General features: G+C 36.4%; 1 protein-coding gene across 5 annotated transcripts in view; it reads right to left on the reverse strand.

The window, feature by feature from the left end:
- The window catches only part of samd12 (sterile alpha motif domain containing 12), a 147,910-nt gene that overhangs the window by 112,263 nt on the left and 17,611 nt on the right, over positions 1–18,036 (reverse strand). For all 5 annotated transcript variants that reach the window (XM_008422740.2, XM_017307290.1, XM_017307288.1 and 2 more), the window contains exon 2: positions 8,687–8,895. In XM_008422740.2, the coding sequence (XP_008420962.2) occupies positions 8,687–8,895 (209 nt within the window). The remainder of the gene's footprint in view (positions 1–8,686; positions 8,896–18,036) is intronic.

An 18,036-nucleotide genomic window follows, 5' to 3' on the forward strand; every position in this document is an offset into this window, starting at 1 on the left:
AACTTTCTTGTAATAAATCATTTTACACACCATTTGTTCCTCTGGACACATTTTATGTTATCGTCCCTGGACCCCTAGACCTTGGGGGCGTAACAGAAGCCCTGAGGCGACGGAGTAGAGAGGAAAGCCAAGATGGAGAAGGAACCAGAAGAAGAGGGAGAGGAGAAGCTGACAGATGAGGCAGCGAAATAAAAAAATAAAAAAGAAGCCAAAGCTGTGGAGTAGACTCAGCAGATTGACACGAGAGGCTCTCATTTTCCATGAACCCATTTGTGAGTCAATGGCCATCTGTGTTTTACATTCTGCACTGATTTAGCCCGTAGCTGTTCTCCTCGGGACGCTACAAAAGGCTAGCTGGTGCCTTCCTGTTCGCCAACCAGCAGAGAGAGAGAAACCACAACGGGCCATGGCAGATGAAAAAAATTTAAAAAGGAGAAATTCATCTAAAACTAACATTTTGAGATCAAGATGTTTTCTAGAAACTGCAAGGAAATTTCAGTTCCAGAAGTCAAATAATTTCTATAAAGAAAAAAATTCAGACTAATCTCAGAAAATTTCACGTTTTTTTTTTAGAACATTTCTGTTTTAGAAGGCAAAAATTTGCTTGGGATCTCAAATTTTGAGATCTCAGAAATTTTCTAGAAAAAAATTTAAAAATTTTCAGAAATACAAAATTTGCAAGAAAAACAAACCTGACATTTTTAAATACTTGTCAGAAATTTTCTAGAAAAAGCTGGAAAGTTCAGTTTCAGAAGTGAAAAGTTTGCATGACAAAATTTTAAATTTTTAGATTAATCTCAGAAACTTTCTAAAAAAAAAAACAAACAAGAAAAACACCTACATTTCAGAGTTTCTGAAGCCAAAATGTTTCTAGAAAATAACTGAAATTTTGAGATTAATGTCAGAAATTTTCAAGAAAAACTTGGAAATTTCAGTTTCAGAAGTCAAATATTTGCAAGAAAAATCTAGAACTTTTAATATTAATCTAATATTTCTCTTTTTGGTTTAATCAATGGCTTAATCAATAACTAAAATAATCATAAGCTGCAGCCCTGAACATGTCAACATGTGTAGTAGTGACTAATGTTTTTGTATTAGCTGCGCTTTTTCTAACCTGATGAAATAATTTGGTTTGTGAAGCTCTGATGTGAAGTCAACAAAGACGCCATCGTTTTGTGAAGACAATCATTTCCATATACGGTGCGTTTTGGTGCCAATATTGTCAGACTGAGTTTAAAACGATTTGCAATTTGCTTCGAGTAACTACATGTCAAATAGATTAAAGTTGTTCATAGCACTCCTGGAAAAGCTGAAATACTAAAACACTCTTGGATATTTTAACAGGAATTGAATAAACATCAGCAGAGTTTATGTTTTGAAGAGTCTTTGATCAAAGACAAACAAAACAGGCTTACAGTGCTGAGAAAAACTATTTCCCGTCTTACAGACGTCCTTCGTTAACCAATTAAATGTTTAAGATGAAATATTTTTTATAATCCAGCTGCTCAGTTTTTGGTCAGTTTAACCGGATTTAAAAATCAAGACTTTGACTAGGCCTTTTCAAAGCTTTTATTTGGTTGAGTCCTTCAAAAGTGGACTTGCTGTTGCATAACCCAAGTGTCCTTGAGCTCAAGGTCAAACTTGAGCTCAAGGACACTCTCCCAAGATTTTCTGCAGGATAGTAAATTGTTTTATTGATTACAGAAAGTTGTCCTGGTCCTGAAGCAACTTGCTAAGTTAAGTTTTTACACCTGATGTAACCAGATCCACACTTTCAAAAAGGTTGAAACTTTAGTCAACAGAATCTTTCCTAAAAGACTTGGGGGTCATGATGGTTTTTGGCCAGCAGTGGTTTTTGTCTTGAAACTTTCCCATTTACGCCATTTTTGCCTCGTTTCCTTCTTATTGCTGCTTTATTCTGGGTTCTTTTGTTACCTCCCGGATGAGTTCTTGAGATCTTGGAGTTTGTCAGCCATTCCTGGGAAGGTTYGCAACAGTTCCATGTTTTCTCCTTTTGCACATAGTGCCGCGTTTCCACTGACCAAATAATCATGCAAATTKGAATTACGACAATAAATTTGCTTAATGTAAGCACCGCAATTTTGAAAAAAAAAAAACTTACAAAAAACCAGGATGTTTTTTGTGCATCCTAGTTTTCTGTAGCAACAATTTATTTCCCAAAACTGTACTGGATACATTTTTTTGCATGAAACATGAAGCATGATCAACAACAGGATGTTGCTACGGGAGGAAAAGACAAAGAAGACGACGACAGGAAGTGATGATGGCACGGCATGTTTTAAATGACTTATTAGTGGAATCTCTAAAAAAGTTTAGTGCATATTTGTAATGGAAACATAGCTACTGTTTCCCCCGATTCATTCTTGAATTTCACTCATAAGGGCAAGATTCGTTTCTTTTTTAGAACTTTAAACCTTCTTCCTATTGTCAAATGTTCTTGATCCCTGAGTGTAAAGGAATGCAGTTTTCCCAAACTGTATAAATCACAGTTTATAACTAACAAAGAGCAGCAAGACGGGTTTCTCATTTTGGTTTGGATAACTTTATATTCCTTTAATAATCTGAGTTCCCACTTAATTAAGTGTTTACGTCCATATTCTTACAACTTTGTCACTATTTGTAAATAATCTGTCTTAATTCTTAAAGAGACATGCACACTGTACATTTTTTAATTGACCAACTCAGTTGCACATTGCTCTGGACTGAAGGATTGTTTATTTGTATTCTTCTATTCAATTAAATGTAAAGATAGTTTAAAACTTGCACTTTTGATTTTCTCTGGTTTTCGTTTTGGCTTATAGAAAAGTTTGATTAACAGTAACATTTAGATGCAAAAACAACAAAAAAGCAAAAACAGAATAGTACGGCGGTAAATTTACAGCTCCAAACCAGCTTTATATTTTATACTGCACATTGTGTCGTTTTTATTGTTGTATCGGAAACGACCAATTAAAGTGTAAAACGCCCCAGAGTAAATGGAGCAACGGAATACAGCTTCCAAATTTATCATAGAGAGAAATCAATACCCCTCTGATTGAAGCAGGAACTCTACAGCAGAACTGAAACTAAAATCCACTGCTTACAGCAAAGTTTAAAATAAAACCCCACAGTAAATCTATAATTTTATAAACTCTACAATCTGAGAACTTAACTGCTGCACAGATGTTCATTCCTGGTCAGAGGTGATTTCTTGTCTTTATCCAGCAAGAAGCTGCAGATTTACATTAAACCTCCACAGCAGCAGGATTCACTGTCACATACTGCCCCCTGGTGTCCGGACAGAACACTGCACCGAGAGGAGGAAGGCGCCTGCAATGACTGCAACCAGGTTTCTTTGTTTTTCCTACATTTTAATTGTTATGTGTACACATAACATCTGTGTACTTTTTTCTAACAGGTTTTTGACTTTCCAAACTCAAAATTTCTGATTTTTTCCAAGCAAATTTTCAACTTTTCAAGCTCAGAAAGTTCTTGTAATTTCTAGATAATTTCTGAGATTAATCTCAACTTTTCCAGAGTTTTGAGTCAGAAATTTACGCCCATTGTTTTCTCTCTGCCCCAATACTTTATCATAGTATGGAACCTTATATTATTGTTTAAATAAATGTTCTATATTAATAATTCATCTAAAACTTTATTTATTCACCCCAATAGTTTGTGTGTTTCCAATATATTTTCATATTCACTGAGATAAACTAATTTTATTTGTTTGTCTTGCCTTCGAGAGTTGACATTTTTTACATTTTGTTGTGCTTTCTTTCGTGCACCATGACAATAGAAGGGATTCAGATTCTGTTTGTTGTTTTCTTCTCTCGTCAGTCACCATTTGAGCAGAAAAATTATTCCTAAAAAAATCGGCATTATTTTTCCGCCATTCAAAAGTTGTTTGCTGTGTTGGTCTGTCACATTAAATCCCCAATAAATACAAGTACTGAAAATACATTTCAAGCACTTTAAGAAAATTTTTTATATTTTAATCCAAACAAATGAAGCAAACCAAATCACTGCTGTATTTGTAAGACCAAACAATTAAAGAAAAAAAAATTAAAAAGATCTTTAATTTGACTGATTAAATCTCAACCCCTCATAATGTCGGTTTTCCAGTGCAGCTGTATTTCGGTTAATCTCATCAGCCGTATCGCTTTCTGAATCCATAGTGCTGATGAATCAAGGCTTGGATTTTTAATGGAGTCGGAGCTTTTTACCACAGATTAAACATGACGTATAAAAACTGGAGGGGAGCGAACATCCACAGCAAATCATCAATCAATACGCAGCTCAAGGTGAATTCATCTCGTCTGGGTTTAACACGCCCTGCTGTGTTTTATGGACCCGACCAAACATGAAGGTCGGGGGCCTCTGATGGGTCGCCAGCGCGCTCGTTGTGTTCAAGCTGCAGCCTGGAAATCCAATTTCAAACAGAGGCTTCGTATGAAAGCTCAGTAATTCATCCGGGACGCACACACCGTCGCCGCCGCCACCCTGTCCGTGTGTCTCACAGATTAATTAAGAGGAGTGGGGGTGTGGGGGTGGAGGAGGTTCATCTCCTGCCAGGTCTGGTCTGAGGGAGATGGGCCGATAGAAAAGGGAGCCGAGGGACGGCAGAGCTGGTAATTAACCGCACAGCAGAGGCAACGTGGAGCTTTGAGCCTCCAGCAGTTGGTCACTTGGTGCCAATCAAAATCGGCTGAAGAAATTCAACTCCAACTTTGCTGGAGACTAGAGATGGAAATGATTCAGTTCAGATTGTTGGGGTCACAACGATTTCAGGACTGCTGGTGAAAAACTGACATCACAATAAATATAAAATCATGATCTAATCACTATTCTTATTTAATGTATTTTATTGGGATGTGACCGACCAACACAAAGTAAAGCATGAATGCTTTTCTTTCAACTTCACAATTTAGCAATACATGAACATTATAATGTGACAAAATGTAAAAAAGATAAAGCATTAATATGTTTTGTTTTTGTCATTTTCAGCGCCATTTGTTCATCATAAAAAGTTTTTTATTTCAGTTTACAAATTATTATACTGCTTTGTCGTTTGATTACTTGATGAAAATAAATAAAATTACATTTAAAAGTGCTACAATTGATCCAAATTGCCAAACTATAATGTATAACTGTATAGATTTTTTTAAAACTGTAATAGGGCAACATATCGTGGAAGATACAACTAATAAAATTCTAAATATTCAATATGAAATCAATGTGGAATTTTTTTAGGGCCTAAAAAACTGAGTAATAACATAAAATTATAAATTTTTGCGATTTATTTTCCACTCTTGCCTGTTTTAGGGTTAAAAAATAGTTTGCCCCCGAAACAAACTAAATATTTGACATTCTCGAGTTTATTCCCCCCAAAAAAGAACAGCTTGTGTTCCTATTTTAAATAACACGGCTCTGAAAAATCTGATTTGATGGATTTAATTTGAAATCACATGCCAAAGCGCAGCATCAGCGACATGCAGCGTCATCCTTTAGCAGCAGCCTCAGATACTCTGGGCCGTCGTGTCACTGTGACTTTAATTGAAGTGAACTTTCTGCGGCTCRGTTTAGCTCAGCTTCTGCATGTATTAATGAACGCTTTTAGGCTGCCTAATGGAAAACATTAACATTATTCATAATTTAAGCTTTAATGCACTTGATCTGTTGGAAATTCTCCAAAAGAGTGAGGATGTTAACTCTAATGCAGACACTTGACACTGAGATGGCGAGCTCTGTCGCTTCAATTATACATTATGGTGCAAAAGTTTTAAACCAGTGCTAATTTTTAACAGGCCACCTCCAGGCAGCCATCTTGATGAACAGCACTCCAGGCTTCCTGGAGGCGTTTTGAGTTTTTTTTTATTTTTATTTCATTAGTTTTCAAACTGGTTCATCTATAGCAAACCTCCACCCAGCAGTTTGGTAAACACTTTTTCTACCCAAAGTGTTTCTTTTAAGTAGAAAAGTAGCATTTTTCTCCCCAAAAAAACCACTGGTTGTCAAGACAACCAGCGGAATGTCAAGACTTCTTGCAATTTCATCAAAAAACTTTAATAACAAAACTATTTATTTACCCAAACAAAATTTATCAATCTGTTTAGCTTTTAAAGAAAATATTCCTGTGAGTTTTTAAATACATTGTTATTTTAAGTGTACAAATTAGTATTTTCTTGATCGGGTGAAAAAGGCCCTAATGCTAATTGTTAGCAATGAATGGGATTCTCCATAAAACTTAGCACAAAGCTAGTAGTAACCTAGCTACTAGTAACATCTTTTGGTAACCTAGCATTACTTTGCAGATGCTAATTGTTTTATTATAAATGTAGTTACATCTCATTAAATTGGAAAAGTTAGTTATTATAGTAACTAATTTCTAAAACTTAAAAATGATATAATATAAAATACGGTTTCTCAGAAAATYGTACTACTACATCAGTAAATGGAAAATAAAATGGTACAGAAATGTTAGCCAACTGAAAACTTGATGAAATCCAGTAGATCAACAGAAAATCATCACCAACTGGAAACAGATTTCATACTGCGTCCGTCCACTCTTCCTCCAGACTCTGAGGCCTTCATGTCCGAATACAAAGCAGATTTATTTTAATCCAAAATTGAACGTCGGCTAAGAGAGTTTTAACCCGAGTTGTGTGAAACATCTATTGGTCCGAACTCTTGAATGTGCTTTGCTTCTAAATCCTCTTAAGTTATTCTCTTTTCCTTTGACTCATTTTTTGTATCAATATCCTCGTACACAGATCTTTTTTGTTTTTTACCGGGCAATTGTCAATACAGAAGCCATAAAACCTGTTTTAGTTTGTCTTCTACAACTTTCCAATTGTCTGAATAATTTAATTCTTATGTTTTTATTGAGAGCCAACCATAATCAAAATTAATTCTAAAAGAATTGAACTCCATCACAAGTTTAAACTTCTTAACTGCTGAAATAAATTAACCATTATAATTGAATATTATAAGCTGCCTCTCTATTTCAAAGTATATAGGAAAGTCTTGCAGTGTATGTTCAATCTAAAACATGTTTATTTGTTCTTAGTGTAGCTACAGGTTTCCAATGTTTTCATATGAGAAGCACAAGAAAAACAGACTGAAGCCGCAAAGTTTCCCCCTCCATGTTGTTTATCAGTCAGCCAGACTCTGCAAGAACGTTGACAGAGAAAATTGACTCTTCTTAAAGTTACAGTATATTACCAGTGATGACATTAAATAATCCTTAAAGCTCTGCTTTGACAATTCAAAGTACAACATGTCTACCAGTACCAGTTTTATAGGGGAATTTCTACTCATATAATCTGGTTTTCTACCCATATAATCTGGTTTTACTCCAGTACCAGCAGAGAAAGACAACTATTTTTGTTCTGCGCAAATACGTTCCTGAAAAGGAAGCGCACCTTGTGTTTTAAACGAATCAGAGGCTCCGTCTGGTTTTTAAGTGGCTCATCCAGGATTTACACCAAGCCCTTTTCTCACTCTAAGTGCTTCCACTCGCTCAGACTGACAGCTGATTACCAGATGTTTCACTCAAAGAAAGGGGAACATGAGCATGTGTCTGTGCATGAGAAGCAGCCGCTCCTGCCTCCATCCCCGCATCACTCTATTACTGGAGATGAAGTAAAGGATCACTGTGTGTTCCTGATAGCACATCTATACATGGAGCAACAGCGCATAGACTTGCAAAACAGACTTTTATTGTCCTTTCCTGGTTTATTCAGAGTCAGAGCTGTGACTTAAACAATGGTTTCAGATCCAGTGATCAATAGAGACCATTACTGAAGTTGTTTGAACACAAACTAGGGATGCAAGTTATCAAAGTCTGAGTTGGTCTAAAGTTTATTTCTATGATCCATCAACTAACAATTACTTGACAGGCAGACATTTTTTTTATCCATCTTGCATCAAGGAGGGTGTCTGTCTTTCCATAACATGAAGGGCTACATTTTCTTATAGTACTGAATTTTAAGACTTAACACTGACTGAATAAACAGAGAATTTTGATTAAACTTGGACATATTTATAAAATATAAAGACAGGAGCCTCCTAAGATGCTAAGGGTAAAGAAATATTAATTATGTAATATTTCTGTAAATCACAGAAATACAGTCTGTGGTCTCTTAAATTAATGTTAAAACTTTGCTTCACTACAATATTCTAAATCTAAAATCAATACTGCTTATTAGGATCATGGCTTTTTTCTGTCATGTTACAATTTATCTGCATCATCCCGTTCGCTTTTCTGCTACCACATCCTCGCCTTTGTAGCACGTCAGTAATTTTTAAAATAAAACGTTGACGCTGTTCCGCCATGAAGCTCGGCTGAATAAAGTGAAACTTAAGGGTCTTGCCGAATCTTTTAATTTCAAAACAAAACCGCATAAAGTGCATTTTGCATCTCAAACCGGACTCTCTTCGGACTGTTTTCCCTTCTACTTGTGGTATCATCTCCGCCATCTTTGTTTCTTTATCAACGGCTCGGCTTGAGAACGACCAGTGGCGCCCACTGCTGGATGGCGGCCAAACGACAACGCTAACAGGTCTAACGGACGTTACTAGCCAATTGAATCATTTTAACTAATCTGAATCTAATAAAGTACTTAATTGTAAGTCAACTAATCGTTTACACCCGTAAAACAGACAAGGAACACAAATGTCTTACCCGGGTCAGCTCGGACTCAGACACGGAGCGGTGTGGCGGGGAGCGGCGGTGGTACGAAGGCCGGCGGAGGTCCGGGTAACTCGGGCTGTCGTCGTCCAGCAGGACGGCCTCGGCGTCCACCAACTCCTCGTCCTCCTCCAGCTGAGAAGTCATGTCCTCGGGACGCAGCTGGTGGTTGATGCCATTTTGGCTCAGGTTGCAGTGAACAGCTGGACGGGTTGGAACATGAAGGAAAAAAAATAAACCAAGAGGGGAAAAAAAACAAAAAGTCGACATTTTCTCCTGAAACCAAAAAGCTTAACCGAAGCTGTATGTATAATATGGTTAATTTGCAACAATGTGAGAGGATGAGTATGACAGAAAAGTTTTTAAAAATTAAAAAAAAATGACAAGTACAAGCACTGAGTCTGAGTAATGACTGTTTTCAAATTATTTCACATTGAAACACCCGGATGTCCACTAGATGGCAGCAGATAGTGAGAAATAGAGAATGGTCCATAAGCACGTCACAATAGGCAATTAATCGCATTTTAAATGAAATTTAAGTCAATTATTTCCATTCTGATCAATAGTTTTAAGGGCAATTGTGTTTACAGAGACACTATTATCCATTTTTTTAATGGTTTCTGTTGTGTGTGGTTTTAATTTTTGTTTTATTTACCATTTCTGGTTGCTGTGTTTTCTACGACAAACTGGCGCAAGGTGAACCCTGCCTCTCGCCTCTCGCCCGGAACGTTAGCTGGAGATAGGCACCAGCAACCCTCCCGACCCCACTAAGGGACAAGGGTGTAAAGAAAATGAATGAATGAATGAATGGTTGCTGTGTTTTGTTTTGGATATTTACAATATCTTCCAGTTCCATTGTTGAGTCTTTTTTTCTACAATTAAAGTTTATTGATGTTTGAGAGGACAAACTTGCATTATTATGCCATTATCAATATATTACTTGAAAATTGTGTCAAAAAACAATATGTTTTATCACAATAATTACTGGAACAATCTGTTATGGTGAGAGTTTTTTGGCAGAGATAGTTCAGATCATTTTATTTAATGAAAAGTGGCAAACTCATGGAATATTTAAAACTCAGATTACAGATTACAAAGCAAAAAGAAAAGCTAAGAAAAGTTTTGAAATAGAACTGAACATTTTAAAACTATTCAAGAATGAAGATCAAAAATACAACATTTTAAATCATATTTTTCTCCTACAGTTACATTTTAAAATGGGGTTCTATGGAGCTGGTATGAGCTGTCATTATCTTACGTGTTGTTGATTTTCATCTGAGCGACCTCAGTTTGGTGAAACATTAAAAAATAAACAATTTAAAAAGCAATAAATTTCTTTAAAAAACAAGATGCTGGGGAATGTCCCAGAGTGTGTGCTGAAGTTGGTCAAATACAATTTTTTTAATCTTTATGACAAAGAACCTGGTGTGTTTTCTAAAAGCTCACAGTAATATGAATGCGTTTGAGTACTTGTAATATTGTATCAAGTTTTTGTATCATGTCACAATAAGCAATAATTAACTGCATTATAAATTAAAACTCAATTTCCATTTGAATGATGCATCTCTTTGCCTTCTCTTTTTCTACCAAAAACTGAATGAGCAAAAGTCTTTGGTGCTTTGTGCTTTTGTTGAAGAACATTTTTGTTTACAGACTTCATAATTCACTTCATTAGTTGTTCCTGTTGTTTTGTTTCTTTATTTTGGATATTTAAAATGTATTAAATATTCATTAGAATGTATTGATCTTTAATGTGTTCTTGCATTATTATGCCATTATACATTACATGAAAATGGTCTCAAAAGTTTTTTTTTTTTTTTATCTCAAATACTTATCGTTCAACAACAGTTAAAGAATGGTTCTTAAAGACAAAAGATTCATTGCTTGATAAAGAACAGGAAAAATATCTGGAGATCGTTTGAATCATGTTTTATGTAAACTTCCATTATTTTCCCCGTTTCTCTTTGGAGTATTTATTTTTAGTCCTGGGTCTCTATGAAGTGTGAGGCCAAAGCACTATTTTAGTTCCATCAGGCGGCGAGGCGAACACAGAACCGACAGCCAGCAGTGTGACTTGTTACGTCTGACTCAAACAGACCATTTGTCATCATGCAACCTGCCTGCTTGTTCTGAAAGCGCTGGCAGGTTATTTATGAGAAAGCAGGAGGCAAAAAAAAAAAAAAATCCTTTTCATCACACCTGAAGGCTGCTTCAGTTCCTGCTGCATCTGCGGGTCAAAGGTCAGAGGAGCTGCTGCACCTTCTGCTTCACCGAACAAGCCAAGAAGAGTGTGTGCATGAAATTAGAACATTGAATTTGTTCAGTGAATCATAAGATTATATACCAAATATGAACAGTAAAATGTTCCTAAGCGCATGGTAATCTCTGGGTTTATAAAGCTGATAATATTCCGGCTCTGCGCTGGTCAAACACAAAGCAGTGAGCCGAAGAAAACAAAGAATCTGAGAGGGATTTCAGTCTGCTGCAGCAAGTCTGACACAATTTAGATCAAACTACAGCAGCTGTAGTTTGTACGAGGAGCTGGAGAGTCGGATCCACTCTGGGTGGTCCGCTCTGCTCCCCTAAGCACAAACACTCTGAAATCTGCTGAATCACTTTTTAATTAAAAATATCAGCAGTTCTGCCAGCAGGCAGTTTCTGGATGAACATTAGAGCCAGGCCTGTCGTGATGGCAACAAATTTTACTGGCCGATAAATCATCCAAGAAGTTATTCTGATAAACGACTATCGTTATTTTGAGACCATTTTTAAGTAAGAACACATTCAAATTTAATTATTTACTCTCTGTAATCAAAAATATCCTTCAAAAGAAGGATAATTGAGAACAAAGCTCCAGACAGAAGACTTTTATCATCCAGCTTTTGGTACAGAGCGAAAGCAACAAATCATGCAAATGGAAATTATTGAGTTTGTTTTAATTTATCATGCGATTAAACGATTTATTACTTTTTGCGACAAGCCTAATTAGAGGTCTAGAAAGAGAAATAATGAAAATTCAAACATAAAATTTAAATATATAACTTTCGATAAAGTATTTCTCCAACCTGTACATCTTAAGCAAAGTCAAGTAAACATGTTGGAAAATATATTTTACATATCCTCAATAACAATATTAGTTATTGGTGTATTTAAATGTGCTGTACTGGTGCAGAGTTTTAAAATACATTTGGAATTGAGTACATTTATGTCTGTTTTTAAAAACAAAAATAAGAGTTGGTTCAGCACTGTTTTTGTGTTTGAAACCGGCCCGGTTTCAGTCGATACTAAAACTCAGATATCGATATCGGAAGTGGTGCATCACTAATTTTTCATGTTATTTTTGTGTAAAACAGCAAAAATGTGACTTTTTTTCACGCATTTTTTCCACCTTTAGACTCAAAAGGCGAAAGAAGCTTTAGACTTTCCAGCGTTTCATCGTCTTCTCCACCAGCACCAGCCTATAAAGTTACGTTTTATGTTTCACTCTTGTAGTGGAAGAATTGATGTTTCTGAAACAGAAAGTTCCTAATTATGCAGAAATCATCACTAAGCGAATCTGAATACCGTTTATCATGATGTCATTTATTCTGTTTTTGTTGCCAACAAATAAAAACGGAAGTAGACGCTCTGCAGAGCCTCCATGAGACGGTGGAGTCTCAAACAAACCCGACTTGAGATGCTTGGCACGAAGCGCCGCTTCCTCTCATTGGCTCCTTGTTCCCTCTCTCCTCCATCCCTCCTTCCTCCCCCCCACCGACTCAATTCATGACTGGTGTGCAACCTCGCAGTGGAGGAGGGATGAATTATACATCCTCTGCTAAGAGGGTCTGAACAATGCAATGGGCCGACCGCGGAGACAGACGGATGACGAGATGATAAGAAGGGGAGCTGGGGGGGAGAGGAAGGACATCTGCAGCGTTATTTTCATCGTTTTAGGCAAAAAGAAAAGAAGGAAAAGAAGGGTGGGCGGCTGGCGGAGGAGAGGATGGAGAAATGTCTTTTAAACAGCAACAGTTGCTATAAATAGCACGATTACATTCCCTCCGTTCTTGCCGACATGCGCTGTGAACGCATCACGTCTGCCTTCATTCTCCACCTTTTCTTCTAATCGGTGAAATTTACAGAAACAGGAAGTGAACGAAGCTGGGAAAATGTCAGAATCCAGAACTAAATGAGAAGAACTGAATCGTTTTTTCATTTCTGTGTCTACAAGCAACTGGTATCAAATCAGAAAAGTCAACACCAACAGTAACTCCAGTTTATGTGGAGTAACTTATGAGAATACATGGATTTAAATCTTACATTTTCAGGCAACAAAATGTAGGTTTGAATGTTTAATATGTTGCATCTATGCTATTTTTAGAAGTAAAATATTAGATTTCATAAACAAATTTAATTGAAAACTGCACAAACTGGTGAAATGCCATTAAGTTTGATTGTTAATTATATCCTAAAGCCGTAAACATCCTGTAATCAGGTCTATATGTGTTTCAGTTTTATTTATTGATTATTTTGTTTCATTTGTACAGGAAGAGGGAACATCTCTGCAGACCACACATATACTGGACATGAACCGCTAAGACTTAAATTCAGATCTATATAAATTAATAATAATAAAAACAGTTTCCACAAAGGGATTTTTTCCTCCTCCAGCTGTTTTTCTGACGAACACAATTAACTTCTCCTAATGATCAGAATAGTCAATTATTCTATTATGAAACAAAATGAGCCTTTTAAACGATATTGAGTAATAATGTAAAATAATGCTAAAAAAAAAAAAGTGTTTGAGCGAAAATTTTATAATATTACCTCAAAATAATTTAAATATAACAACTGAAGCCCATAAAGTAATAACGGAACATAAAAAAATGTTTTTTTCCAGTTTTGAGCAATCTGGTAATAAAAAAAGTTTTATTCAATGTCTCAGGTGACTCTTAATTCAGTTCAATTAATCAATTACTGTTAAATATGTCTGACAGTCTGATAACTACAATATAGTTCAGTCTTATGAGCTTATAATATAATAACTGCTTAAATTATTGGCAAGTCCTTAAAAAATGACTCCCAGAATGAGCAAAACTATCACTTTATAGGCAGATATCTCAATTATTGGCTGTTAAATTGGCTTAATTAGACATGAAAGGCTTTTTAATATTTATTATTATAAATTTTTATGAAAGTTTTACAAAATAAAACCCATCAATAAGCGTTTTAACACCAAAATCATTGTTTCTAACCCCGTTTCAAAGTAAAACTGACCGGCTGAATAGTTTTTCGGTGCCAGCAGTGAAACAGTGAAAACGAGCAGCCGAGTGTTTTCGTCTTATCGAGCAACCGGGAGCCTAATCCCATCATTACCTCCACAATTACAGAGTTCTCCGACGCGTGACTAAATACTGATTAAAAACTTTCCCACTGCACTAAAAAGTCGAATGAAAGCAGGTGTTAGAGCAGGTTTTATTCAGTTAATGTGGCAAAGAGTCCGGCTCAGAGAAAAGAAATCACTGAGCTGATGATGAGGAGGATGAAGATTCTGGGGGAAACAAGTTCAGCTTTTTTACCCGCAAAGATGTTTCTAAGCAAAGTCTACATAAAAGAATTATAAGCATTTTATTATGACTAATATATCATGTTTTATGTTGCATTCTAATACGGTGTACACAGAATTATATATTAAAAATTTTATAAAATTTTGGCTGGCTGGCTGGACGACTGAACGGACGACTGAACGGACAGTCGGACGATTGGACGATTGAACGGACGGACGGATGGATGATTGAACGCACGGATGGATGGATGGATGGATGGATGGATGGATGGATGACTGAACGGATGGATGATTGAACGAACGGACGGACAGACGGATGGATGATTGAACGGACAGACGGACGGATGGATGATTGAACGGACAGACGGACGGATGGATGATTGAACGGACAGACGGACGGATGGATGATTGAACGGACGGACGAATGGATGATTGAACGGACGGACGGATGGATGATTGAACGGACGGACGGATGGATGATTGAACGGACGGACGGATGGATGATTGAACGAACGGACGNATGGATGATTGAACGGACGGACGGATGGATGATTGAACGGACGGACGGATGGATGATTGAACGGACGGACGGATGGATGATTGAACGAACGGACGGATGGATGATTGAACGAACGGACGGATGGATGATTGAACGAACGGACGGATGATTGAACAGAAATGTTTTGAATCCAGAAAATCCAGATAAATTAAAACCAGGAAAAATTTTTCTCTTATTTATCCAAATTTCCATTTCCTGTTAAATTTCAGTTTTAATTCTGTAACAGAAATCTCAGTAAATATTCCTGAATTTCAGGACGGAGTCAGAACTTCACACGCAGCCAGCTTTCCCTGTGAACTCTGGCTGCCTTAATGGGTSCAAACCCAGATGAAAGGAGACAACAGAACCAGGGCGACGGCAGATTTCAGCCTCCGTTCCTCCTGGACGCTTCCAGCCTTGCACAGCAGGAACCGGTTCAAAGCGAAACCAGAAGAAGATCCATAATCAAAAGTGAAGTCAGGTTCAAAGTGATCTCTCTCTCTCTAACCAGAATAAACTCTCAGGGAACCGAAATGAGTTCTGACTCTGAAGAAAAGCCAAGAAGAGAGGAAACCAAAGCGAGCAGCTGTGCGTGTTAGAGACTCTCTGGGATTTAAGGAGATGGACGAGCAGCGATTCTGACAGCTGAGTCATCTGCACAGCTGCACGTCTTCCAAAATATTCAGCGCGGATTTGGAGACCGGTTTCCGTCTCGCAGCTGGGCGGAGAAAAAAAGAGAAACAGTGAGCTAATCAGCTGAGGTGCAAACGTGTTGATTGAACCGCCGAGTTTCCTCCATCTGTTTTCCGTCTCCACGTCTTAAAACAAACACAAATCTGCACACACCCGCAGAGACGGGGTCTGATTATTCACAACTTCACCCCACCAAATATATGCGGCGCTAATTCTCACCCAGTTTGATCTGAGGATGTTGGCAAACTCAGCAGATCTGAACTCGCTCACAGAAAATAAAATGTTTTACAGATTTTTCAGAGGAAGCGTGGCCTTCAGAGTGAATGATGGAGTGTTAGGGACACACTAAGGAAAAAACAACATTACAGGAATAAACTTGTCAGAGAATAAAGTCAAAATAATGAGAGAATAAAGTCACACTACGAGAATAAAATGAAAACAATTTGATTAAGACAAAATTTTCAAGTATTATGAAAATAAAGTCAAAATAAAAAGAATAATGTAATAAAATAGTCAATATTTTGAGGGAAAAATATTGATGAATAAATATTCATATAGTCAATATGAAAATAAAGTTATGATAGTCATAATATTTCAAGAATTAAGTTATAATATTAGGATGATAAAGTGAAAATATTTTGAGAATAAAGTCAAAATAAGTTGTACAAAAATAGAGTTGAAATAATGAGAATAAAGTTGCAATATTTCAAGAATAAAGCCATATTACTACGACTTTTTCCTGCTTAGATCAGTTTTTTGTATCACTAAGCATCACTTTGCATTCCACAGAAGAAAAAAAACAATCTATTCTGTTTGCAAAACGTTATGTACATTTTATTTCCAATCCCAAAAAGAGAGATAGAATGGAGGTTATTTAAACGCTACTGCAAATTTACAAAAGTAAATATTTTTCTAAAAGCATAAGATGCCTTTTCGTGACATTTACACCTCTAATGAGTTTGTTTTGTCGTCTGGATTGAGAGAAAAATTGTTCTTCAAATTATAAAGATTGCAGGTCCATGTTCTTTGTCCTTTAGACAGAAGCTCATCTTGAAAAAGCTTTAAAATGCTGAAGAAAGTGGGACAATTTTCTCTTTTTCCATCGCTGCCTTTAAAGGCTTTTTGTGCAACATTAAAATTCATGACCCGCCTCTGCAATTTGGAGGTGGAGTGCTCTCATGTGACTCTCATTCAGTGGGTCACCACTCATGCAGTCATTGAATAAAGCAGAGTTCAGCTTCAACACTTGTGTCCAATTAGTTACTTAAATCAGAGGTTCAAACTGCTTTATGCAAATGATTAGAGTCTGATTTACAAAGTAGGAGCAACAAGGCATAAATATTAAACTGAGCTGCATAAACTGAGCTTGAATCAAACCATTGATATGAAACTAACGGCTGTAGGGCATCAATTCAGGTCAAAATTTGCAGCATCTGAGTCGGAAGGAAAATGTCTAAATGGAAAATATAAATTTTGTTAAAAATTTCATCAAAAAGGCACAAAATAAAAACTACATTTAAGAAATGTGGTTTGTGAACTAAGCTAGTTTTAAGGAATCAATTTCACAGAAATTACCCTGAACCTTTGTGGCAACTGTTTGTTTCAGAGCAGCCCTGCCCCACTCAGCTCCTTCAGACTAGCCAGCAGCAATTAGCAAACACCTGGTGGAATATCTGCTGAGCTCATTATAGGAGCTGCTTCTCAGTGAAACACTGGTAAAAAAAAAAAGCTTTGGAATGGTTAATAGAGGAGTAATGTGATGACTTCCTGAAGATGGAGTTTCATTAAGAGCTGAAATTTTTAAAGAGACAGATGCCCAATTTGAAGGCGTTAAATTAGGAAGTAAAATTTCTTTCAAGTCATATCAGATTTTTTTTGTAACTGAAGTTATAATAGTTACTTGATCATAAAATGGGACTAAGAGRCTGGAAAAYACATAATACTGCAGCTTTAAGAACTCAAATGTGCTGGTAAAACTAGCAGAAACCGTAACRCTTTTTAAGACCTCTTTAAGAAATTTAAGAGCTGAATCAMMACTGAAATGTATAAAATAAAATCACATATTTTATATGTAGTGTTAAACATTTTAGCACACRATGAACGCAGCATCGTAACAGAAGTGAACAAATGGRGAAAAAAACAAACGTCCATCCAACAGGCGATAAACTTTCACTTTAGCCATGATGGATGCAAAAAAGCTGGATAGTCGCTCATATTAGCAGCTAACTAGTGTTAGCGGCTACCACCTCGAGTCACAGAATGCAATGATTATATCTGCGGGTGAATCAAACTTTTGTCTGACAGAAAATTCCTGCAAGAAAAAAAAACTACATAATGTCACCCTCCTAAAATAACTTTTTTTTTGCTAAAAATGTTTTTTTATGATCTAAAACCTCTATTTCAAAGAAAGAGYTGGTGTTTTTCTTTTTTCTTTATTTTTTGCCAAAATCACTTTTTTACTTAGGTCATTATTTTAGGAAAGTGACATGATAAAATTTAAGACTTGTGATTGACATATTTAAGGCCAACTTACTTTATTGTGTGTGAATTTAAGACGTTTTAAGG

Source organism: Poecilia reticulata, linkage group LG11, assembly GCF_000633615.1.
Source record: "Poecilia reticulata strain Guanapo linkage group LG11, Guppy_female_1.0+MT, whole genome shotgun sequence".
In the NCBI taxonomy this organism is placed as follows: Eukaryota; Metazoa; Chordata; class Actinopteri; order Cyprinodontiformes; family Poeciliidae; genus Poecilia; species Poecilia reticulata.